The following is a 25,660-nucleotide window of genomic DNA, read 5'->3' as shown; positions in this document are numbered from 1 at the left end:
CATACAGAAGTTAACATATTTTGTTTAATTCTTTAGGTATTTAAAACTTGTAGTGTTCTAGTCCAATATGTAATAAGGGTGAAACTGGGGGCTATAATTCTTGTTTTAGCTACATTATTAAAAATATTTGTTTTGTTTTCACAGAAAATCGAAAATCTCAAAGAAACAACCAATGTAAGTTTCTTTTAACTTTTGCATCTATTATATGTAGACTTCACAGCGAAAAGTCTTATATTTCATCCTGTTTAAATCTTTAAAGTTCTAAAAAGTATGACAGCAGAAAAGGAATTTGCTGCTTTTACAGCTGTGCAGGAACCAGATATTTTGTTTCGTGGGGAGTTTCACAATTTTGAAACCTTAGATTCCATTTCAGAATGGAAGAAAAAATGTTAAACATTTCCTGAAAACAAACATTTGGAAAATTTTTGTTTCAGGACATTTTAAAAGTTTCATTCAGATTTTGACTTTTTGATATTTTTATAGTAAAACTAAAAACTTGAAACAAAATGTCACTTAGAAACAGAAAATTGAAACTGTCCATTAAAAAAAGGTTGAATTGAAAGAACAGTGTTTTCCAGGGGAAGAACATTCCATCAGAAACTGTGTGACCAGCACTAGTGTTTTGTTAGCAAGTGTTTGTCTTTTTCTAAAAAGGGCCAGTAAGGGTATCTCTGTTTAACTTTCATGCCATTGAGAACCCATTTCTCCAGATCTTTCTTGGGCTTTTTCATGTGATCCTTTTGTGGTTTTCCTCCAACCTTGCTGACACTTCATTCAGAGATACCATTGTTAGGTTGTCTTCCTTCTTCCTGTTCTGTTGTTCTCTGTGGGTCTATCCTTATTATCCCTCCTGTTTTCCTCTTGCACTTACCCCAGGTAAACTCAGCTATTCATAAAAAGAAAAGGAGGACTTGTGGCACCTTAGAGACTAACAAATTTATTAGAGCGTAAGCTTTCATGAGCTACAGCTCACTTCATTGGATGGATACAGTGGAAAATATAGTTGGGAGATTTTGTATACACACAAAACATGAAACAATGGGTGTTGCCATACAGACTGTAACAAGAGTGATCAGGAAAGGTGAGCTATTACTGTGGGGGGTGGGGGGGAGACACCTTTTGTGGTCGTAATCAAGGTGGGCCATTTCCAGCAGTTTACTAGGACAGTAGGAAGGGAAATAAACAAGGGAAAATAGTTTTTTATTTTGTGCATAGTGATCTCTCATTGTGACTCTTCTCAGAATAACAGCCGTGTTAGTCTGTATTCGCAAAAAGAAAAGGAGTACTTGTGGCACCTTAGAGACTAACCAATGTATTTGAGCATAAGCTTTCGTGAGCTACAGCTCACTTCATTGGATGCAGTGAGCTGTAGCTCACGAAAGCTTATGCTCAAATACATTGGTTAGTCTCTAAGGTGCCACAAGTACTCCTTTTCTTTTTGTGACTCTTCTGACACTCAAATGTACCTGTCTGTTCCTAACCTCTTCCTACTCTTTCTGGGCATCTCTTCCTGCTTGTCTCCTTATCAATATTCCCACCCTCTCTGATTGTCAAGCTGTGGGGTTATCTTTCATTTCCTCCCTTTCCACTTCTCATATCATATCCAGGCTTTCAGCAAATCTTGTTTCTGTTTCTATTAAAGTTTCTGAAGTCTGTCCCCCTCTCTATATCCCTGCTGTTGAATCACTGGTTCACCCCTTCCCCAGTCTCCCTGACTCTCCTGTGTTCAGTATACCCAAGGTTTAGCAGTTAAAATTGTGTTCTGCTCCCTCCCCATATCCCCTTTGAGATCATGTCAAAATCCCTCTTCCACAGATCTATACACTGGCTCATAAGTAAAGATGACATTTGAACTTTGATACTGCACACACATAAGCTATTACCAGCAGGAGAGCAGGGTGGGGGGAGAGAAAACCTTTTGTAGTGATAAACACCCATTTTTCATGGTTTGTGTGTATAAAAACATCTGCTGTATTTTCCACAGTATGCATCCGATGAAGTGAGCTGTAGCTCATGAAAGCTTATGCTCAAATAAATTGGTTAGTCTCTAAAGTGCCACAAGTCCTCGTTTTCTTTTTGCGAATACAGACTGAGCCCTGGTCTACACTAGGACTTTAGGTCAAATTTAGCAGCATTAAATCGATGTAAACCTGCACCCGTCCACACGATGAAGCTCTTTATTTCGACTTAAAGGGCTCTGAAAATAGATTTCCTTACTCCACCCCTGACAAGTGGATTAGCGCTTAAATCGGCCTTGCTGGCTCGAATTTGGGGTACTGTGGACACAATTCAACAGTATTGGCCTCCGGGAGCTATCCCAGAGTGCTCCATTGTGACCACTCTGGACAGCACTCTCAACTCAGATGCACTGGCCAGGTAGACAGGAAAAGAACCGCGAACTTTTGAATCTCATTTCCTGTTTGGCCAGCGTGGCAAGCTGCAGGTGACCATGCAGAGCTCATCAGCAGAGGTGACCATGATGGAGTCCCAGAATCGCAAAAGAGCTCCAGCATGGACCGAACGGGAGGTACGGGATCTGATCGCTGTATGGGGAGAGGAATCCATGCTATCAGAACTCCGTTCCAGTTTTCGAAATGCCAAAACCTTTGTCAAAATCTCCCAGGGCATGAAGGACAGAGGCCATAACAGGGACCCGAAGCAGTGCCGTGTGAAACTGAAGGAGCTGAGGCAAGCCTACCAGAAAACCAGAGAGGCGAACGGCCGCTCCGGGTCAGAGCCCCAAACATGCTGCTTCTATGATGAGCTGCATGCCATTTTAGGGGGTTCAGCCACCACTACCCCAGCCGTGTTGTTTGACTCCTTCAATGGAGATGGAGGCAATACGGAAGCAGGTTTTGGGGACGAAGAAGATAGCTCACAGCAAGCAAGCGGAGAAACCGGTTTTCCCGACAGCCAGGAAATGTTTCTCACCCTGGACCTGGAGCCAGTACCCCCCGAACCCACCCAAGGCTGCCTCCTGGACCCAGCAGGCGGAGAAGGGACCTCCGGTGAGTGTACCTTTTAAAATACTGTATCTGGTTTAAAAGCAAGCATGTGAAAGGATTACTTTGCCCTGGCATTCGCGGCTCTCCTGGATGTACTCCCAAAGCCTTTGCAAAAGGTTTCTGGGGAGGGCAGCCTTATTGCGTCCTTCATGGTAGGACACTTTCCCACTCCAGGCCAGTAACACGTACTCGGGAATCATTGTACAACAAAGCATTGCAGTGTATGTTTGCTGGCATTCAAACAACATCCGTTCTTTATCTCTCTGTGTTATCCTCAGGAGAGTGAGATATAATTCATGGTCACCTGGTTGAAATAGAGTGCTTTTCTTCAGGGGACACTCAGAGGAGCCCATTCCTGCTGGGCTGTTTGCCTGTGGCTAAACAGAAATGTTCCCCGCTGTTAGCCACGGGGAGGGGGGAGGGTTGAGGGGGCAGCCACGTGGTGGGGGGGAGGCAAAATGCGACCTTGTAACGAAAGCACATGTGCTATGTATGTAATGTTAACAGCAAGGTTTACCCTGAAAGAGTGTAGCCACTGTTTTATAAAATGTGTCTTTTTAAATACCGCTGTCCCTTTTTTTTTCTCCACCAGCTGCATGTGTTTCAGTGATCACAGGATCTTCTCCTTCCCAGAGGCTAGTGAAGTTTAGAAAGAAAAAAAAACGCACTCGAGATGAAATGTTCTCCAAGCTCATGCTGTCCTCCCACACTGACAGAGCACAGACGAATGCGTGGAGGCAAATAATGTCAGAGTGCAGGAAAGCACAAAATGACCGGAAGGAGAGGTGGCGGGCTGAAGAGAGTAAGTGGCGGGCTGAAGACAGGGCTGAAGCTCAAATGTGGCGGCAGTGTGATGAGAGGAGGCAGGATTCAATGCTGAGGCTGCTGGAGGACCAAACCAGTATGCTCCAGTGTATGGCTGAGCTGCAGCAAAGGCAGCTGGAGCACAGACTGCCACTACAGCCCCTGTGTAACCAACCGCCCTCCTCCCCAAGTTCCATAGCCTCCACACCCAGACGCCCAAGAACGCGGTGCGGGGGCCACCGGCCAACCAGCCACTCCGCCACAGAGGATTGCCCAAAAAAAAGAAGGCTGGCATTCAATAAATTTTAAAGTTGTAAACTTTTAAAGTGCTGTGTGGCATTTTCCTTCCCTCCTCCACCACCCCTCCTGGGCTAGCTTGGTAGTCATCCCCCTATTTGTGTGATGAATGAATAAAGAATGCATGAATGTGAAGCAACAATGACTTTATTGCCTCTGCAAGCAGTGATCGAAGGGAGGAGGGGAGGGTGGTTAGCTTACATGGAAGTAGAGTGATCCAAGGGGCGGGGGGTTTCATCAAGGAGAAACAAACAGAACTTTCACACCGTAGCCTGGCCAGTCATGAAACTGTTTTTTAAAGCTTCTCTGATGCGTACCGCGCCCTCCTGTGCTCTTCTAACCGCCCTGGTGTCTGGCTGCGTGTAACCAGCAGCCAGGCGATTTGCCTCAACCTCCCACCCTGCCATAAACGTCTCCCTCTTACTCTCACAGATATTGTGGAGCACACAGCAAGCAGTAATAACCATGGGAATATTGGTTTCCCTGAGGTCTAAGCGAGTCAGTAAACTGCGCCAGCGCGCCTTTAAACGTCCAAATGCACATTCTACCACCATTCTGCACTTGCTCAGCCTGTAGTTGAACAGCTCCTGACTACTGTCCAGGCTGCCTGTGTACGGCTTCATGAGCCATGGCATTAACGGGTAGGCTGGGTTCCCAAGGATACATATAGGCATTTCAACATCCCCAAGGGTTATTTTCTGGTCTGGGAATAAAGTCCCTTCCTACAGCTTTTGAAACAGACCAGAGTTCCTGAAGATGCGAACGTCATGTACCTTTCCCGGCCATCCCACGTTGATGTTGGTGAAACGTCCCTTGTGATCCACCAGTGTTTGCAGCACTATTGAAAAGTACCCCTTGCGGTTTAGGTACTCGCCGGCTTGGTGCTCCGGTGCCAAGATAGGGATATGGGTTCCGTCTATGGCCACACCCCAGTTAGGGAATCCCATTGCAGCAAAGCCATCCACTATGACCTGCACATTTCCCAGGGTCACTACCCTTGATATCAGCAGATCTTTGATTGCGTTGGCTGCTTGCATCACAGCAGCCCCAACAGTAGATTTGCCCTCTCCAGATTGATTCCCAACTGACCGGTAGCTGTCTGGTTTTGCTAGCTTCCACAGGGCTATCGCCACTTGCTTCTCAACTGTGAGGGCTGCTCTCATCTTGGTATTCATGCGCCTCAGGGCAGGGGAAAGCAAGTCACAAAGTTCCATGAAAGTGCCCTTACGCATGTGAAAGTTTTGCAGCCATTGGTAATCGTCCCAGACCTGCAACACTATGCGGTCCCACCAGTCTGTGCTTGTTTCCCGGGTCCAGAATCGGCGTTCCGCCGCATGAACCTGCCCCTTTAGCACCATGATGCATGCATTGGCAGGGCCCATGCTTTCAGAGAAATCTGTGTCCATGTCCTGATCACTCACGTGACCGTGCTGACGTCGCCTCCTCGCCCGGTATCGCTCTGCCAGGTTCTGGTGCTGCATATACTGCTGGATAATGCGTGTGGTGTTTAATGTGCTCCTAATTGCCAAAGTGAGCTGAGCGACCTCCATGCTTGCCTTGGTATGGCGTCCGCACAGAAAAAAGGTGCGGAACGATTGTCTGCCGTTGCTCTGACGGAGGGAGGGGCGACTGATGACACGGCTTACAGGGTTGGCTTCAGGGAGCTCAAATCAACAAAGGGGGTGGCTTTACATCAAGGAGTATTTCAGGCAGGACTTCACGGAGGGTTCCAATAAGAAATGGTGCACCTAAGTTATTGTTCTTATTGGAACAAGGAGGTTAGCCTGGCCTCTGATTGATACATGGTTAGATTTACCTCGCTGCACCTTCTCTGTGAGTGACTGCAGTGTGACCTAGAGGAATGAGTCCTCTAGACAGGGGAGGGGGGGGAAGCAAATGAGTACAAAACAAATCTGGTCTATTTCTTGTTTTGATCCACTCCATCTGTCTTTTACATCTTTGGCTGGCAACAGACGGTGCAGAAGGACTGCATGCCATCCACATCTCATGGCTGCTCGGCAGAAGATGGTACAGTACAACTGCTAGCCATCATCATCTCTTGCCTGCCCAGCAGAAGATGGTACAATACGACTGCTAGCCATCCTCATCTCTTGCCTGCCTGGCAGAAGATGGTACAGTACGATTGCTAGCAATCCGTATCGCCTGCCTGCTCACCATAAGACGGTTCAATAGGACTGACTGCAGGACTAAAGAGAATGATCTGGTCAAGTCACTCCAAATTTAGTCCCTGCGCCCATGTCTGCCCAGGCACTCCCGGCCGATGTGGCCAGGAGTACCTCGGACACGACGAGGACGGCTACCAGTTGTACTGCACCGTCTGCTGCCAGAAGGCAATGGGTTGCTGCTACTGTGTAGCAATGCCGTACCGCGTCTGCCAGCACCCAGGAGACATACGGTGACGGTTACCTGAGCGGGCTCCATGCTTGCCGTGGTATGGTGTCTGCACAGGTAACGCAGGAAAAAAGGCGCGAAACGATTGTCTGCCCTTGCTTTCACAGAGGGAGGGAGGGAAGTGGGGCCTGACGATATGTACTCAGAACCACCCGCGACAATGTTTTAGCCCCATCAGGCATTGGGATCTCAACCCAGAATTCCAATGGGCAGCGGAGACTGCGGGAACTGTGAGATAGCTATCCACAGTGCAATGCTCCGGAAGTCGACTCTAGCCTCGGTACTGTGGAAGCACTCCGAGTTAATGCACTTAGAGCATTTTCTGTGGGGACACACACACTCAAATATATAAAACCGATTTCTAAAAAAACGACTTCTATAAATTCGACCTTATTCCATAGTGTAGACGTAGCCTAACAAAGCTGTTACTCTGAAACCTGCACACCCACACTCTCCCATCACTCCCCACTGCCAATCTGTATTATCCCCATCTCCTTGCTCCTTTCATCATCTCCTCCCCTGTCTCACCTTCCTGCCATTTTAACATGCTGCTCTCTACAATACAGACAACAGCCCTGTTTTCTGTGATAAGTTTCTTCACACTCCTTGAAACCCACTTCTTTCACCTTGCTCTCCAGGTTTGACTCCCTCTCTGGTACAGTCTGCTCCTCTCCTGTTCCTGTCTCTCAGAATTTCCTTAAAAATATCAGAACTTGTGTGATTTGCTCATTATCTAGAACTTGCTCCTCCTTTCTTTTTTCCCTCCCTTCCTTGCCCTCTTAACTTAATCTTCTCTGTCTCTATAATTTAAGTTATGGCTTTGGATTAGGGGATATCTTGGTTGTGGTGGTTTTTTAACTGCATTGGTATGACATTTACATGGAGGCTTATTCATAAATTGTTTCTCTTAAGTTTTAAATTGGTTTCCCTTCCCTCTTGCTCCTGTGTTGTGTTATATGTTGCTTGTATAGTTTCTTTCAACATGCCATATTGACACTTTTTTTTGCATGTCCTGTTGTAAATAGGAAAAGGAGAACAATAGATTGGGACTCTACCAACCATGAGTGGCCCTTCTTAACTCCTTAGCCAAAATCTTTTAGTTAATGTTCATCATGATCAATACATTTTTGATAATAGCTTGTATTTTACCGCATTTGTGAGAGAAAGATATTAAATGTTTTATTTCTTTCTCCTAGAGTATGGTAGAATCAATAAAACACTGCATTGTGTTGCTGCAGATTGCTAAAGTAAGTATACTGCTATCCTGAACTTTAAATTGTAAGATACTCTCACAATTGTGAAAATTTGTATTCTCTTTTTTACATTTGCTTAAAATATAAGTCAACACTCTTTTGAAACAATTCTGGTTATATTTTAAAATATGATTGTGATGAATTGGTTCTCGGTGCTGTCTGATTTTAACTTTTGTTACTGTATTAGAGAGTTCTATAGGAAATAAATGTGTGTGAAGTTCATACTCAAAACCAGACATTACTCTAGTCTTTGTGCTTTTTGCCAATAAATCATACTTATAAAATTATAAACTGTTATTTGTTTTGAAGCTTTTAAATGTAACAGTTTCATTTTGTAATAACTTGCAAATGTTCTTAGATATGTGGGTAAAGTCTATTATGTTGTAAGAAGAAAGCACTTCCTAAGTTTGAACACTTTTAAGGTTCCTTGAGTAGATAAAACAAGAAAAGTCATGCTTGGCTTTTATAACATAAAGTTTGCTTCCTGTTTCTGAGTTGATTCTCAGAATGCATTAATAAAAGTAATAATGGCAATGTAGCCAGCAGATCAAGGAGGTACAGTTAAGATGATCTTGTGGTGAGTTCAGATTTTCATGTCTGGTAAGAAGCAGGATGGTAGCAATGATGGTTTTTTACTTGTCTGCCAGTGTTAGCTTATTCTCTGTCCCTGGTAAAGAACCTGATGAGTTATTCACTCAAAGTAACACGCTATAAATTATAAAATTGATAGCTAGAGTGTCATAGCACAATAACTGTAATATTACCAGCATTGCTTCCAATAGGAACAGAATGTATGGTGACCTGCTGCAGCCCCGGGTTACTGACTGTCACTGATGTTACTTTGAACCTGCTTCTGAGTGGCATGTAACCTGGGATACTCTTTATTTGTCCTCTATACTTGCCTTGGGGTACAAGTGAACAGGACACCTCCTCCCAATATATTAATTTCTTGAAAGGGTATTTTCAGGTAGTTTAGGCCCAAAATGTAGGTTTTACAAAACCCAACCTTTTAAAATGCCACCCAACTTCTATATTAAAAGTATTACAGTGAAGAGGGCTTGCAGTTTGGCTAATGCAGTGTTATTAGTCATGCAGGACCCAGAAAGTGAAATTAGCAATAAAAGTAAATGAAAAGTAAATAAAAGTAAATGAAATGCACTCTACTTTGCACTTCACACAGATCGGACAAGAATGAAAACAGCATATTTTTAAAAATCCCTTTTAATATCTAAATTCTGATCCAACACGGTTCTTATAAGACCGTAATATTTTATTAACATAGATAAGGAATTTTAAAACATTTTTATTCCCAACCTGACATTGGGCCTTTTTGAAGTAGAAAATTATATTATATGAAAATAAAATACAGGAAATGCACTCTGGCTTTTCCACACCACTTTGGAAAGTGTTCGGTATGCCTCTTAAATTCTGTTTGAGTATTTAAAGTGTTCTTTCTTAAAGTTGTAGTTTTTTGGGACTTACTTGCTCTATTTAGATTGTTAATTACAACACTGTCCAATTTACTGTTTTACATGCTACTAGCATATAATACACAGGCCCCTGTTCTGCAAAGAGTTGAGCATCTGCATAAGTATTTGCAGGACTGAGGCCTTGGCAACCTAAGCACACCAACTTGTAATGGAGCTCTTGAATACTTTTAAGAAAGCATCGGCTGTATTCTAGACTAAAAATATTTTAAAAAAAGTTTTCAAAGATAGTGCTCCTGGGCTTAATCCTGTAGTGCCAAGTACATCCTGTGATGCATTGATGCCACTGGGAATTGGGAGCACTTGGAACCTCGCAGGATCAGATCCTTCTGTATTTAGTGTCAGTTCAGGATTTATGTGAAATTCAGTATGCTCAACTGTCGTCTTAGTTAACTTTTTTTTTTCCAAATCATTTTCAAGGGTAATGTATGAACAGCTTTGATTTCTGTTGTAGAGGAGATAAAGTGAGCATGTCCTTAATTGCTAACTAGACAAAATACAGTCAAACTAATTTTAGGAAAACTGTGAAATTGGTGTGGGGGGGAAATTGCATTAACTGCCATGTTTATATGGAATAACAATATTTTAAAAGTTAAAAAATAGATCAAATGTGTTAATGCAACTTTTGTGTATTTAAAAACATGGTTACAATTCAGATTGGATTTATAGTAATTGTCTCAAAGGCCATGTAAAATTTGTTCCATGTAAACCTGGAGCTAGAAAAGCCTATTCCTTGGGGTTTTATTTGTAGATTAAATTTAGTCCAAATCTTGACTTGCCAGTTTCCTTATGAAAAAATGTAAGCTTTTAGTGTTAAGGTATCTGTTGGAGAAACAGTAGTTTATGTCCCCTTCTGGTCTTTAGTTTCAAAACTAAATACTGTGTGCTAAAATTGTTAAAGCATAATTTAAGGTAGTTTGCTATTGTCACATAGGTTCAGTACATACAAAATTTTGTACCTGATTTTCATCCCTATGTAGCTGTACCATTGCTGCCAATGGTGTAAGGTCGAGTGGAGAGTGTGCACGGGCATATTTAGCCCCATGTCATCGAATCCTGTTCAGAGTTAGCTGACATTGTGATGAACGTCTATGCCTGGCTTATGCTATAATTTTCACTGTAAATAGCACAAGTGCAGCTGCACTGTAGTTGCTAAAATGGGCAACGTTTCCTAATGCAGATTCTCCCTAGGAGGCATTGAAACCTAATCTTCTTCAAGGTCTGTCACAACTTGACTGAGTTGGCTCTTTGTCCCTGTTAAATATAAAATTTCCAGATCTCTCTCATGACCAGGGTGGGTTATGGGGAAGGAGGACAGATGTGGCCTATAATCTTCAACTGATACCGATACAAACGTTTGAGTTTTAGTAAGTGGAAAAGCCTGAAGTAGCAGCACCCTCATGGTGATTGGGGCTCTGTTGTTCTAAGTGCCGTACAGGTGTAAAGTTCTACACAGTTTCTGCCCCAGTGAGCTTACAAATGTAGTATTTGCCTTTACTGAATTGGACCAGTGTTCCCTCAAGTCCTTCCTTTAGCACCAGTAGCTAGCTGGTTGGTCATTTAAAAAAATAAGAGAATTACTGTAGATTTTGAGTTTTGCCAGCATGTACTCTTTTTTTACACTCATTTAGGACTTTTGTAAATAATTCAGAGATAAGTTTTTTGTTTTAATGTTTGGTTTATACACAAACTGGGAAAAGTTAATTGAACATAGAGAAAATATCATATTCCCTACAAGTCCTCCCTCACCGTTTTAATTCCTGCCTCCGCCATCTTAAACGCCCTTCACGTGTACATATAGTTTGTGGCTGCATAGTACTTCTGAATCCTTTAGAAAGCTACATAGATCTTCTCTTGAATTGGTTTAATTTCTGATGCAAACGTTAGCAATTAGTCCAGTTCATGGCACTTGGATTTTTGTACAACTGCATTGCATTGCATATTGAGGCTAGGTCCATTAATGGCTATTAACCAAGAGGTCTGGGACACGACCCCATCCTCCCGGTGTCCCAAAACCTCTACCTGCCAGAAGATGGGATTGGATGACAGGGGATGGATCACTCAATAATTGCCATTTTCTGTTCATTCCCTCTGAAGCATCTGGCATTGGCTGCTGTTGAGAGACAGGTTACTGAACTAGATGGAGCATTGGTTTGACCCAGTATGGCCATTCTCATGTTCTTATCCTTTACTTAAAGACAGTTTATTGTCTTGTGTCTGAACTGGTAGCCCTGAAACTGCTTATTGATGTCACTATTATGCTTCCATTTAGTTCTCTATTCTATAAATATTTGAGATTCCAGCATTATTCTCTTTCCAAAGCCACAGAGGCAAAATCTGGCTAATTTCTTTTTGTAGATTCATGGGCCAAGGCCAGAAAGGAGCCCTGTTACCTTCTCTGACCTCCTGTATAGCACAGACCATAGAATTTCTCCAAAATAATTCCTAGAGCAGATCTTTTAGAAAAAATCCAATCTTGATTTAGAAATTGCCAGTGATGGAGAATCCACCATGACTCCCTGTAAATTGTTCCAGTGGTTAATTACTCTTATTCTCAAAAAAAAATATTTACACCTTATTTTTAATCTGAATTTGTCTATCTTCAACTTCCAGCCACTGGATCATGTTATACCTTTCTCTGCTAGATTGAAGAGCCCTCTGTATAAATAAAGACTGAAATTGCCCCACTTCTTCTTTCACGTGTAATGGATCTACATAACTTGTGTTCTAGCAATAATATGTAATATAACTACACTTGTATGTGGAAAGCAGATATTATGTTTTTATTAACTAAGCATACCCGCTCTCAGTAGCTAGAAACTTAGACTTTTTCTTCGAGTAGTGTCGATGTGGGTGCTGCACTTCAGGTACGCATGTGCCCCTGTGCCTTTGATTGCAGATTTTTTGGTAGCAGTGCCTGTTCTGCCCCAACCTGCGCCCTACACATCCTTGTGGCCTGTGCCAAGGCTATATAGGGCTGCATGGGCGAACGACCCTCAGTTCCTTCTCAACTTGTATATATCTATGAAGGCTGCCTTCTTGGTGACTATCACTTCTGCTCAAAGGGTTGGAGAGATGAGGGCTGTAGTGGCAGATCCTCTCTTTACTTTGTTATCCACGAAGGTCTTTATGACCTCATCCAAAGTTCTTACGTAAGATGTCCTCTGAATCATATCAGACAAACTACTCACCTTCTAGGTTTTTTCCTAAGCCGCATCTGTCTACTCAAGAGTCTGCTTTTCCTAGACTAGATCGGGGTCGGCAACCTTTCAGAAGTGGTGTGCCGAGTCTTCATTTATTCATTCTAATTTAAGGTTTTGCATGCCAGTAATACATTTCAACATTTTTAGAAGGTCACTTTCTATAAGTCTATAATATATAACTAAACTATTGTTTGTAGGTAAAGTAAATAAGGTTTTTAAATGTTAAGAAGCTTCATTTAAAATTAAATTAAAATGCAGAGCCCCCCCGAACCGGTGGCCAGGACCCGGGCAGTGTGAGTGCCACTGAAAATCAGCTCATGTGCCACTTTTGGCATGCATGCCATAGGTTGTCTACCCCTAGACTAGATGTTAAGAGGGTGTTAGCCTTTTACTGGGCCCCTAGACTCCTTGTTTCTATTGCAGTTATGTACAAGGGAGCGCCTGTCTCCACTCAGAGACTTCCTCAATGGATCTCTGAATGTATTATTGCCTGTTATGTTATGGTTTCACTGAGGTTACACCTCCCTTAAGATTGACTGCACACTACTAGTCTATTTTGATAGCTCTTCTCAGATATTACTGTTGCTGAAACCTGCAGGGTTGTAACATGATTCTCTGTGCACATTTTTTCTGACTGCTGTGCCCTAATTCATGCTGTAAGATCAGATGTGGCAGTAGGCATTGCATTTCTTTCTTCAGTGATGGACTCTTCCAAAACTCCTACCTCTTTCAAGTATTACTGCTAGGGAATCACCTAAAGTGGAGCAACCACAAGGACACTACTTGAAGGAAGAGAGGTTACTCACCTTGCCCAGTAACTGGAATTCTTAGAGATATGTATCCCTGTGGGTGCTGCACTACCCACCCTCCTCTCCTGTGTTTTGGAGCTGCCTCTGTGGACTTTGCTGTAGAGAAGGAACGGAGGATGGCTTGCCCACCCAGGCTGATATAGCCTCAGAACAGGGCATGAAGATGTGTAGGGTGCATGTGCGGGCAGAATGGGCACTGCTACGAAAAATCTCCAATCAAAGGCACAAGGGCACATGCATGTAAAAAGTGAAACATTGACAGGGGGACACATCTCGAAGAACTGCAGTTACTGCACAAGGTTTATTTGTTTTTTCTGTATTTCCCCACCCCCGCTTTTTTTTTGGTCAAAATGTCTTCTGTCGAGCCTCGTAGAATCTTTCCCCCTCCATTTAATGGTATTGGCTATGCTGTTTTATTGAGGTATAGGTTATTCTATGTATTTTACTTCTTTAGAATCCTAGAATATCAGGGTTGGAAGGGACCTCAGGAGGTCATCTAGTCCAACCCCCTGCTCAAAGCAGGACCGATCCCCAATTAAATCATCCCAGCCAGGGCTTTGTCAAGCCTGACCTTAAAAACTTCTAAGGACAGAGATTCCACCACCTCCCTAGGTAACGCATTCCAGTGTTTCACCATCCTCCTAGTGAAAAAGTTTTTCCTAATATCCAACCTAAATCTCCCCGACTGCAACTTGAGACCATTACTCCTTGTTCTGTCATCTGCTTCCACTGAGAACAGTCTAGAGCCATCCTCTTTGGAACCCCCTTTCAGGTAGTTGAAAGCAGCTATCAAATCCTCCCTCATTCTTCTCTTCCGTAGGCTGAACATCCCCGGTTCCCTCAGCCTCTCCTCATAACTCATGTGTTCCAGTCCCCTAATCATTTTTGTTGCCCTCCGCTGGACTCTTTCCAATTTTTCCACATCCTTCTTGTAGTGTGGGGCCCAAAACTGGACACAGTACTCCAAATGAGGCCTCACCAATGTCGAATAGAGGGGAACATTATAAATGTAATGTTAAGAGATGGCAACAGCAAACTGAACAATCTCTTGTGTCAAAGGAATGGGTCATATTAAGTGCATGAGGTTTGGTTTTTCTTTGTTTTTGTTTTCTTTTTAAATTAAAACCAATGGAAACTCATGGCCCTTAGTATCTTATCATTAAGTATGTAAAAACAGTATGTAAGAGATTGCCAACTGTCAGATATTGAAATCAAGGCACCCTATTACTTAATCTAGAAAAAGCTTATGAAAAGTACAATATTGTCACTTTAGATATGAATGCTCTTTAAATGTGTAAATATAACTGCTGCCTTTTCTTGTATTTTTCTATTTGATTTATAGCAGACATTCTTTGCCAATTTAACTCTTTTTGTTGTCCCTAACTTTGACAACTGGAAATTTGGGGAAATATTCTGCAAATGCCTTTTTAGGTTTATACTAAATAAAACTATGACTCACAATACATTAAAAAGTTAAAACTAAATTTAGCTGCTTGTGCTGGCTGATATTACCATACTTGTTGCTAGATAATTTTGGTAAACCCTACCCACATAGGGAGCAGAACTGCAAGCAAAAATGGTGTGTGTGTGCCTGTTGCTAGTGTGATTCCCCTGATTGTGAGGACAGGATTTTTTTTTTTTCCCCGAGACTCATCTTTATATTATAGACTTAGGCAAAAAGTTTCACCTGCACTAGTAAGGGAAGCCATGCTAAAAGCCTGCTGGCAACAACTATGATGTATTGTAGTTGTGATAGGTAAGATTTTCAAATGCTTTTAAGTCCTAATTTCAAAAGTCACTTCAGGTTTTTAAAAACGGGTTGAACCATCCCTAAGAGAAACATACAGTATGTATAATTGTCACAATACATAACTGATTAAATATAAAAGATTGATGTGTTAATATTTTTAACATTTTTCCTTAAGGACCAAAGTAATGAGGAGAAGCACGCAGATGGACTTATAGTAAGTTTAAATCTAATCTTTTATCTCCCTTTATTTCTGCAGAACATGTGAACAGAGACCTGAATTTCCACTCATTTACAACAAACTTCCTTCTTTCTCTTATTCACTGCTTCAGTTACCTTGTTTTTTTATCTGTTGAAACTTTAGCTTCTGCAGTTGGCCATCCATCATTACCATTAGGAAAAATATTTTCCAGGTTTTCTACTTACCTTTTTAAGTGGCCGTATTGTGAATGTATCCTTGTTTATTTAAACTTAATTAAACAAATTAAAATCTGCATGTGAACCAGATGTAAGGGGAAATGGTTGGGATAAAAATAAGCGTATTATGTTGAATCTGACATACTTTATAAATAGAGTATATTTTGTTGTCCACATGCTATAAGGGGATGGTGTTTTCAATATGGTATTTTGCATCTGACACACAGAAATGAAAAAAAGATTTTGTTATTAAGTCTGCTTCAGTCATCTCATTTTTAATATAACTTTGCCGGTTTATCTTTGTTTTCAGTCCTTCATGACTTCTATTTCCTCTTTCTGTGTTTGTCATTGTTTGAGTATGAATCACATCTGTGTTGATAGGGAACTGATTGCTCTAGAACTTAATTTCCTAAAAACTGGATATTCTTTTCGTTACAATCTACAGTGTAATTTCTGATCCCTTAATCTGTTCCTTCCATGGATTCTACTCTTGATATAATGTATATTTCTGTTCAACATGTAAAAATTATGTGCACGAGCTTGAGGCAGCATGACAAAAGTTATGCTTCCAAGCAATAGGAATGTCGCTGAACAGCATAATTCAACAAGAAAAATTTAGCATACCAGTCTTAAGTAAGTAGCAAAGTATACATCATTCCACTCCACCTAGAGTCCCTCCCTTCAGCCATCCCCAAAAGCCTTATCAAATTGATGGCTTTTGTAGTGTGTCCTGATGGCTTAAAAACTCAGGCTATTTCAAGCCAAAGTGGGAAGTGAATTACAGAGCCAAGGGACCCTCACAATGAACACCTCATCTGCCATGGGGCAGGCAATTTCTCAAGTAGACATCAACACAAGCTGTAGAACTTATACAGTTATATATTTTTCTTCTTCTATTGTAGCACTTTCAAAAACTGTAGAGACCCACCCTTGTTAACATGCTTGAGATCTGGAAATGTGTTTATATATGAGCTCATCAGAACTTTGAACCTTTTTTGGGACTTGATCTCATGACAATGAAGAGCAGCTGCAGTCCAACAAAATGAGTTATTCTAATTGTGAAAGTAAATGTTTATCATGAAGATCTAGATCTGAAGGTGAAATTAGTTTTTCCTTTAAACTTTGAGAATTTAGTGCTAGCAAAAGGTGCCGAATTGATTGCACAGGAGCTTGAGGCTCCCCTCTACAGGTCAGGTATGATAGCAAAGCAGGCTTGCTCACACTTCCCCTCCAATGTGGAGAGACCTTCTCTGGGGGTGAGAGGGTAGACCAGCTTTTATGCTCACTCAGTTTTTTGTGTGCTAAAAGTGTGTCAGTTGTATAATGTTTTTCTTACATGGACAAGTGTCTATTTGAACTTTGCAGCGAGAGTGTAAATGCAGACTTTGTTTAATGCTTGTTGTAAATATGGCATAACATTAAATATGTACATATGCTTAGGAAATTCTTTCCTATCTCCACGGGAGGGATATTTCTCTAAATGTAGCAGAACAGTTCTGCTATATGGGGTGGAGGAGAGAGGACATGCAGCAATATCGTATAGCAGTACTCTTTGCAGTACTTGTGAGGGTTTGGAGATGTGGACCCTGGGTCTGTAAGCATTTCCACTGGCTAAAATCTCCAACATAGGTATAGTGTAGGGGCATCAACAACTTCTTTATAGTCTGAGGTGGTAGTAATAGCTGTCCCAATTATGTGTGGGCAGTTTAAACTAGAAAATGTGTTAACAAACACCTTGTTGAACACTGAGGGTGAAATTCTGACACCACTGAAGTCAATGGCAAAACTCCCATCGACTTTAGTGAGTGCAGGCTTTCACCCTAAGGCTAGGTCTACACTTATGGCGGTGTGTAGGGTACATAGATTGTATGCCTCCCTAGCACAGATATAAATAGTAGTGTAGATGGTGAGGTACTGCTTAGGCAAGTAAAGACGTGCCAGAATCTTAAATACTCTACATGGCTCTCTGCATGTCCAAGCAGCGCCTCTCACATCTACATTACTGTTTTTAGCAATTTAGTGTCCTCCTGGGTCCCCACTGCTGGAGCCTTTCCCTGACTCAGTAAAAAACACCGGCAGTAGGTTTTAAATTGTGCTCTGGAAATGGTCAGGTTTTTGGCTCATTCTGATCACTTTTGTGGTAAGGAGTTGAACACCCAAAAACACTGTCTCTGCCAACTGGAAGTTTCACCCACTGTACCATCAACGATAGCTTTTGTGAATGTAGAGGCAGACTCAAAGCTAAGCCTGTCCCATGAAATACCTTAAAGATTATGGTCAGCACTTTGAAGAGGATACAGAATCAAATGCGGAGCCATTCTGTTTCATTTATTTATTATAGAATGTAGAACACTGGTGATGCGCTATCATCTGGTATTTTTGCTTACAATAATGGATAGGCAGGGAAATAATGAAAAATGACATTTTTAAATTGCTTGGTTTCTCAATTTGTTATACTCTTTGGGATAAATATTTAAATTGCTTGTTTGCAGACCTACACCATGTAATAGGTCTTCGAGTAGTGTGCCTATGGGTTCTCCACTTGGATTGGAGGTTCTTGGTAACAGTCCTCGTTCAATCCATGCATGTTTCCTTACACATTCTTTTGCCCCATTGTAAGGACAAATAGGGCTGTGCTGCCGAACTGCCCTCAGTTCCTTCTCAGCCAGCTTCAGCCTGATAGGGTGTGTAGCATATGCCAGTTCTCCTCAGTTTAGTATTGTAGTTGGGATAGTTAGTGTTAGTTAATTTAGCTTGTTAATAGTCGTTGGGACCTCCTTTTATTCCAGGTACTATTCTGGTCCACAGAGAACTGGGATGTATTATTATTTGGCATATGCAATCTGGTCAAGCTAAGTCACAGTGTTCTAATCAGTGATGTTCAAGGCACAAAGACTCCAGGAATTTCAGTCATTTTACAGTCCTCAACAATGTTAGTCCTGGGGGAATTGTGCACCACTGCACATGCACAGAGTTCATGTTTGGTGCAGAATTTCTTTTCTGCAGAAAATACATTCTACCTGAGAAGTGCTTCACTTCTGCCTTTCACCCACCAGAGGCCACTGTGGTGCTAGAACAGCCAGCAGTTGGCTGCATTCATTACAGCACCCTGCCTGTGGAGCCAGGTTAGGACAGACAGAGGTGGGGCACACAGGGCTGCTGGGGGCGGGGGTAGGGTGTCACAAACTGGGATTCAGAAGGGCTAGTGTGTGGGACAGACTGGGGCGTGGGCTCAGGAGCTAGTGGAGTAACAGCATTGAGCCAGAGGCTGAACGGGAGGGATGCTGCAGGGCCACATGGAGACAGGGTAGGGGGCTGCAGGGACACATGGGGAAGAGGGAGCAGATGTGCCTGACTGAATGGGGGAGGCTTGGGGTCAGCCAGGGTGTGCATGGGGGAAGCTCCCCAACTCCCTAACATTCTCTCCTCCCCACCCCCGAAAAAAAACCCCAAAACACAAAAACCAACTTGTTCCATACTTCTCCCACCCACACCCAACAACATTTCCTGAATCTATTTTTTTTTGTCTGTATTGTTGCAGACATACTTAGTGACAGGTATTTTGAAATAAATTACCAAAATAATTGAAACTGATGTTGTTATATTTTGTTGTTTTGACAAATAAAATGTACAGAATTTTGCAGAATTTTAAAATATTGTCTGCAGAATTTTTTATTTTTGGGTGAGAATTTTTAATTTTCTGATGCAGAATTCCACCAGGAGTAATGTGTGTCATGATATGTGGCTGGCCACATCAACATAGTGGATTGTTTCTAAAACGTCACCGAAATTATGCTGTAGGACAAATTCCACATCTGGTACGAAACCAGTTCAGAAAGTTCCATTGCCTTCGCAGTAAATCAAACCGGGGTTGACGTTGCGTGGGGTCTGAGACAAGGTAATTATTCATCACTTTCTCTGCAGACCATGAAGCTCACCACGCGTCCTCTACTGTGAATCCCTCACCTGGTAAATTTATCCACTACAGGCAATGTGAGGGAAGATGACCACATAGTGGATTAAGCAAATATTTAATTAATGGCAGATGTGGCATATCATGCAATTTCGTCATGAGTTTCACTGTACCTTCCTCTCTGCGAACACTGGGTGGAGCAGTATTTCAGAGAGCCAGTAACTATGGTAGAGGAGTAGATTTAAGTGTGCCTGAAATAACACACATGATGGAATTTAATTGTATGTCGATTATCTTTGATGGAGACCAACATAAGATCTCAAACTTTTAAACAACTATGTGAAACAGTAGAAATTCAGAATGAGTAACTCAGATTGAGAAATTAAAAATCACTAGTTATAGGCTGAATTTAGTTTTCTGTTTGGAACATTCCGTGGTAAAAATACTTCTGATTCTTTAAAATATGTGTATAATATACAAATATATTACTGATAATACTTCTGCATTTAATCATATGTGCAACTGGTGTGACCTGTTGAAAAGGAACTTTCAGCCTAATGTAATTTCAGAAATTTATTTAACTCTACATAAATGGCTTCAGTAATGGGTATTCCACCAAAGCCTAACACAAACTGTCAGTGCACTTTTTTATCATTCATTTTGAAAGCTTCTATCTTCTGCCGAGTTGTGGTAGTTTTTTAGCAATATCTACATAAAGCATTGTCTCATGAACACGAAGACTTTTATTGAGAACAACTTTTGCATTATAGTGGTGCAGTAGTACCTTTTTTGCTCAGTTTAAGGCTTTCTGTTACAAACCTTGGTTATTAAGCTTTAATATCTTAATTGTTTAAAAACAGATGGGGCTGGCATGTGACCCAGTTGTCAGCCTATATGGAAATTTTGTGTGTTAATATAAAAATTCCAATCCGGTGGGCCGTGTTTGTTGCTGAGCTGTCAAATACTCAGTGCTGTGATACGATTTCTTGGGGGAGAGCAGAATAATTAATGAAAATTTACAGGTGTTCAATCCTGGAAATAGTTAATTTATTACTTGGGGTGGGGAGTCTTTGTGACAGTCAAAATATTCACTTGAAAAATTTGCTACTGATAATGTTCAGTAGTTTTTTCATAGTTAGGAAATACACTGGAGATACTGGGTTAAATTTTCTACTTTAGTGCTACAGCTTCTTAAAGGTTCTATCTAACATGAGGTTTGAATTTAGATTTAGCCTGTTTGAAAGGGGAGAAAAGTGTGTTATTGACGCTACTGATTTCCATATAGAAATTGGAAAGTTAGTTGAATGAGAGGAAGAGGAAAGATGAAAAAGTGTTGAAAACTAGATGCTTGCTTTTTGTTCTCCCACATTACAGCCAAATGCATTGCCAGTGAGCTCCTATGTACACAGAGGGTATGTCGTGTGCTGTGGGTCTGTTTAATTTCAGTGTAGACATCTGGGCTTGAGTTTGAGCCCAGGCTCTAGGATCTTGCGAGGTGGGAGGGTCCCAGACCTCAGGCTGCAGCCCGAGCTGGAATGTCTACATGCAGTTAAATAGACCGCAGCTCAAGCCCCACAAGCCCGAGTCAGCTGGCACAAGCCAGTTGCGGATGTCTAATTGCAGTGTAAACATACCCAGAAGGTCTTGTTATATTAATTTTTAAAACTGTTCAAGGAATGATAGTTTTGTGTCCCTAATGCAAAGAGGGAACTGAGTAAACAAAAGTAGCAGTGGATTCTTAACTACCACATATAAACTGATTCTGTGTTACATTAGCATTAGAGAAGCAATTTCTCAGAACCTAAAGAAGCTGCAGATTTCTCAACATTAGAAGGAGGAGAGCAGCTTCAGTCTGAGCCAGTCAAATAACTCAATATGAATAACTTTCATATTTTCAGTAGTCCACTGCCACCTAACATAACTAATACTCCTCGAACTCTTTATCACTAGATAAGGAAAAGGGAAGAGAGGGAGGCCATTACTACATTTAGCCTGCATCAAAAAATGCAATGAGCATAGGCAGTGGTTTATTTTTTAACATCTTTCTTTTTAAATAGTAAAAACAAAACACAACCACCACAACACACACCACTAAGGGCCATGAAAATGGTCTGAAAATAGCGCAGGGTTAAAGGTAAATCTGGACTTAAATAAGTGAGAGAAAGTAAGCAGTGTAGATTTTTAAAAGAGAGGGAGAGAGAGAGAATTAATAAAGTTGAAAGGATGAAAAACATGTATAAGCAAGAAAAATAGTAACGGATGAAATCTCATGTTGGCTCCTGTCCCTAGTCCTTGTTTAGTTAGACCCCAGTCTGGCATCAGGATTTTCTAGCACATCCATGCAGAGTTTGTGGGTATAAAATCTGCAAGACCTTAAATAGCAAAATATTTGGGGTAGGGACAGGATCTACCTTTACATACCTAGTTAATAACAAAAACGAATATAGCTAGGCTTGGCAGAATCCAATTTTTATATATATATATATATATATATATATATATATAATTTTGAGGATATCAAAGTTTAAGTATTCTTTGAAAATTTAATTAGATTAAAAAGGGTTTTCAGTTGCAGGAAATTCTCAGATAAATATTTGACAGTAGACATTAAAATTCAAAAAGGTAAAGCTTTTTAAACTGCTAAAACACAAATTGTCAATATCACATGTCAAAATACACAAAGTAAATATCCTTTAATATGGAAAACCAAACCTATTTTTACTATTCATTAACTGGTCCATTTGTAACCATCCTAATTCAAAAGTCTAAATCACTGGATTTTGACTCTACTAAGTTCTCAAGCAGCATTTTTCTTTTTCTATCTTTTAAATTTCAGTTATTATCGATAGAAATATTTTTTCATTGGTTTGTGTGTACGAGATTGATGTTTACTGATATTTACCGATAAAAAGCCAATCCTTCCAAGCCTAAATATAGCAGTCCAAGACATTTGCATATAAAGAGGCAGGGAGCCATAGGTATATTATATAACAAAATACAAGAACAGTGAAGTGAGGAACAATCATACAAGTTGTTTGGCTCAAAGGCCCTTGCATTGTATGTTTCTGAGATGCTTGTTCTGCTAGGACCTGATCCAGTATCTACTGAAGTCAACAGATTCCCATTGACTTTAATGGAAGTTGGGTTGGGGTCAGAGTGCCTGTGTTGAAATGAACACTGTAAATCCATGAAAAATGCTTTTTGTCAAAGGTATGCCCAATAATCTGGTGATGATTTTACAGTTTTATGTAGTTCCTTAGTGTAGTCTGGACAATATTTTGTTTTCTAAATTATAATTTACATATCTGATGGTCTTCCTGAAAAATTAGGCTCACTTCCTCCTCTGTGCACACAATGGCTGTTAATGGGAGTTGCAGGGAATTGTAGAAACTAAAGCTGGAAAACTAGACTTCTTTACAGGAGAATTCAGGTTTACATCAAGTTCAGTTTAGAATATTTTAATTTAGCATTCTTTGTAAAAAGTATTTACACTTGCAAAATAATTCATGTCTTCAACTGTCAATTTGTATGTCAAGTCTCTCTCAGGACTTTGCTGTCTTGCATTCGGGCATCTTCATACATAGAACATGTTTTACTGTATTTAAAAAATAAAAAGCTTTAATTTATTTCTTTTTCTCAGAGTACTATTAACCCGGTTGATGCAGTATATCAGCCTAGTCCTTTGGAACCTACAGTGATCACTACAATGCCCACCCAGACTGTATTACCTCCAGGTACAGTACACAGACAGATGGTTCAGTAAAAATATTCATGTAGTGTTTACATTCAGCTGGTTTAAGCTACTGGCTTGTTCTTTTTCGCATATTTGCTATAAATGAATGAAAAGTGTATACAATTGCAAAAAAGGATGAAGGCTTATTCTTTAATGAGTTCTATCATCAGCATACATCTTCAGGCTTGTGAACTGGGTTATGTAGTCCATGTAACTATGTCACTTTGACTCTTAACCAAAAATATACATTTTTTAGTCTTTTTCACTGATGTGCATTTTTGGCTTTGTTCATTTTGTTTTTTTTTAAAAAAAGGGGGTCTTTAGAGACTATACATCTCAGTTTTTAAAAAGTTTGCGGAGAACACTTAGCTATCGATTAGAGAGTTAACTTCCTTCTGTATATTCCTTTTTTCTTTACTCCTTTTCCCTATGGCAGTCCCCTTACTATGTCCCCTATTTGGATATGTTATATTGCAGGAACAGTACAATATGAAAATATATAAACCAGTAATTATAACGTTTTTTTTCTATGGCTGGGGGGAAGTAAGACTTTCTAACCAGCTTCACGGATTAATAAATACAAAAAGATGAACAGCAAAGAAGGAAATAATATATATTTGAAGAATGGCAACAATTGTCTAGATCATGGCTATCAAGGGTATTATAAAACTACTAGGGGTTTCCTTCCAGGAAAGCAGGAGTCCGCTGCTTATATGTGTTTGCTTTCTTTTTACATATTGAAATACCTTCTAGAATCTTCTCAGTTGTTGAAATCAGAGCAGCGACCTTCGTCCTTGGCAGTTGGGCCTGTAGTAACATCACTAGGAAACCATCAGATTCCAACACCAAATAGTACAGGTATAGTTCTGTGTGACTATCTTTCATGTTAAAGTATTACATTTTTTAAGAATGTAAACTGAATTTTGTAGAATTTATATTTGATATAGTCCTTAGGTAGAAAGTTACATTGTATAATGTAAGTATAAAAGAAAAGCCATTTCTAGCTATGTTTCCCCTTATCTTGAACTTTCACCTTAGCTACCATTTTAATGCTGCTGATATTCAATTGGTCATAATTTTTAAAATTACCTGTGCTAGTCCTACCCAAGTAAACTTCAAGGATTATTTAAACTGAATTTATCTTAAGTGTGTCAGTTACGCAAGAGGAGCCCATTCAGCACATGCCCATAGACTATATTTGCTTGTATTGCTCCTAGTGCCATACTTTATAATGAACTCTCATTCCATAGCTCCTGCACATGCAGATCTGTCTCTCTGTAGTGATTTGCCTGGCTGTCACTTACCTTGACTCTACTGAAATCCTCAAACATGCTTTCACCTCCCTTCCTTCCTTTTCTCTGGCCTCTAAAGTTCTCTTCACCTTACCCACAAATTTTAACATCTTCGTAATCCTACTACCCCTACTACCTTTTCAAATATATAAAGGATTATGTTCAAATCACCCTCAGCTTTAAATTGCTCCATGAGAACAACATTCATTTCAGGGTGTGTTTAAAATCAGTTTTGCTCCACTCTATTTGAGGGGCCATACCTCTACGTACTCCCTTCCTTTGCTTATCTCTATCCCTTCCACATTCTTGCTGCTGTTGGTATGAGATTTTTGCTGTTTCAGCTGTCCGAGACAGCCCCTCTGTCTTTATGCCTCATGGACTCCTCCATTTCCTTTTATGTCAGAGGACAGCAAATAGTGCTTGTACCTTTTTAAATAATAGCTAGATATTAACTGTGTAATTGTTTAATCTTGTAAACTATTTTGGGATAAGGTATGTATATAAAAGATAAATTTGCAAAATTAAAGTGTTAATGATATGAAAGATATCTAAATAAATGTTTTTCATGAAATGTACAAGGTTTTTCTTGAGCATTGTAGCTTTCTAGCTGCTAAAATTAAACATTCATAACTAACAAAATGCTGGAGTTGTAACTATTTAAGTTGTCCTTTACAATTTTTAATTCTTTATTAACGGAGCATTAGAATTAATAAATAATAAATAATAATAAATAATTAATAAATAATAGCTAGATATTTCTAAAAATAGAAATAATAGCTAGATATTAACTGTGTAATTGTTTAATCTTGTAAACTATTTTGGGATAAGGTATGTATATAAAAGATAAATTTGCAAAATTAAAGTGTTAATGATATGAAAGATATCTAAATAAATGTTTTTCATGAAATGTACAAGGTTTTTCTTGAGCATTGTAGCTTTCTAGCTGCTAAAATTAAACATTCATAACTAACAAAATGCTGGAGTTGTAACTATTTAAGTTGTCCTTTACAATTTTTAATTCTTTATTAAAGGAGCATTAGAATTCATGTTTTCTCTATTTTCATAACCATTACAGTACTAATGGCCCAGCACTACAGTATTTGAAAGAACTTTAAGAGTGAGCATTGGTTTATATCTTAAATATATAGTGTTCTTTTTACAAATACAATAATATAATTTTGCCTCAACCATAGCTTCGGACTGTCATTTACCACTGTTGTTGTTTGCCTGGTCTTCATTGATTAGTGAAGTGTGATCTAGTTGTTTTGCACTCAGAATCTAACTTGCC

At 40.2% G+C, this 25,660-nt stretch overlaps 1 protein-coding gene across 5 annotated transcripts in view; it reads left to right on the top strand.

Annotated features, from left to right (window-relative positions):
- OSBPL9 (oxysterol binding protein like 9) overlaps positions 1–25,660 on the top strand; it is a 146,754-nt gene that overhangs the window by 85,255 nt on the left and 35,839 nt on the right. For 4 of the 5 annotated variants that reach the window (XM_077825428.1, XM_077825426.1, XM_077825431.1 and 1 more), the window contains 5 exons: positions 145–174; positions 7,715–7,765; positions 15,196–15,234; positions 22,988–23,081; positions 23,834–23,938. In XM_077825428.1, coding sequence (XP_077681554.1) covers positions 145–174; positions 7,715–7,765; positions 15,196–15,234; positions 22,988–23,081; positions 23,834–23,938 — 319 coding nt within the window. The remainder of the gene's footprint in view (positions 1–144; positions 175–7,714; positions 7,766–15,195; positions 15,235–22,987; positions 23,082–23,833; positions 23,939–25,660) is intronic. The other variant, XM_077825427.1, reaches the window with a different exon arrangement.

Source organism: Eretmochelys imbricata, chromosome 8, assembly GCF_965152235.1.
Source record: "Eretmochelys imbricata isolate rEreImb1 chromosome 8, rEreImb1.hap1, whole genome shotgun sequence".
Classification (NCBI taxonomy): Eukaryota; Metazoa; Chordata; order Testudines; family Cheloniidae; genus Eretmochelys; species Eretmochelys imbricata.
This window is presented reverse-complemented; position numbering and strand designations above follow the sequence as displayed.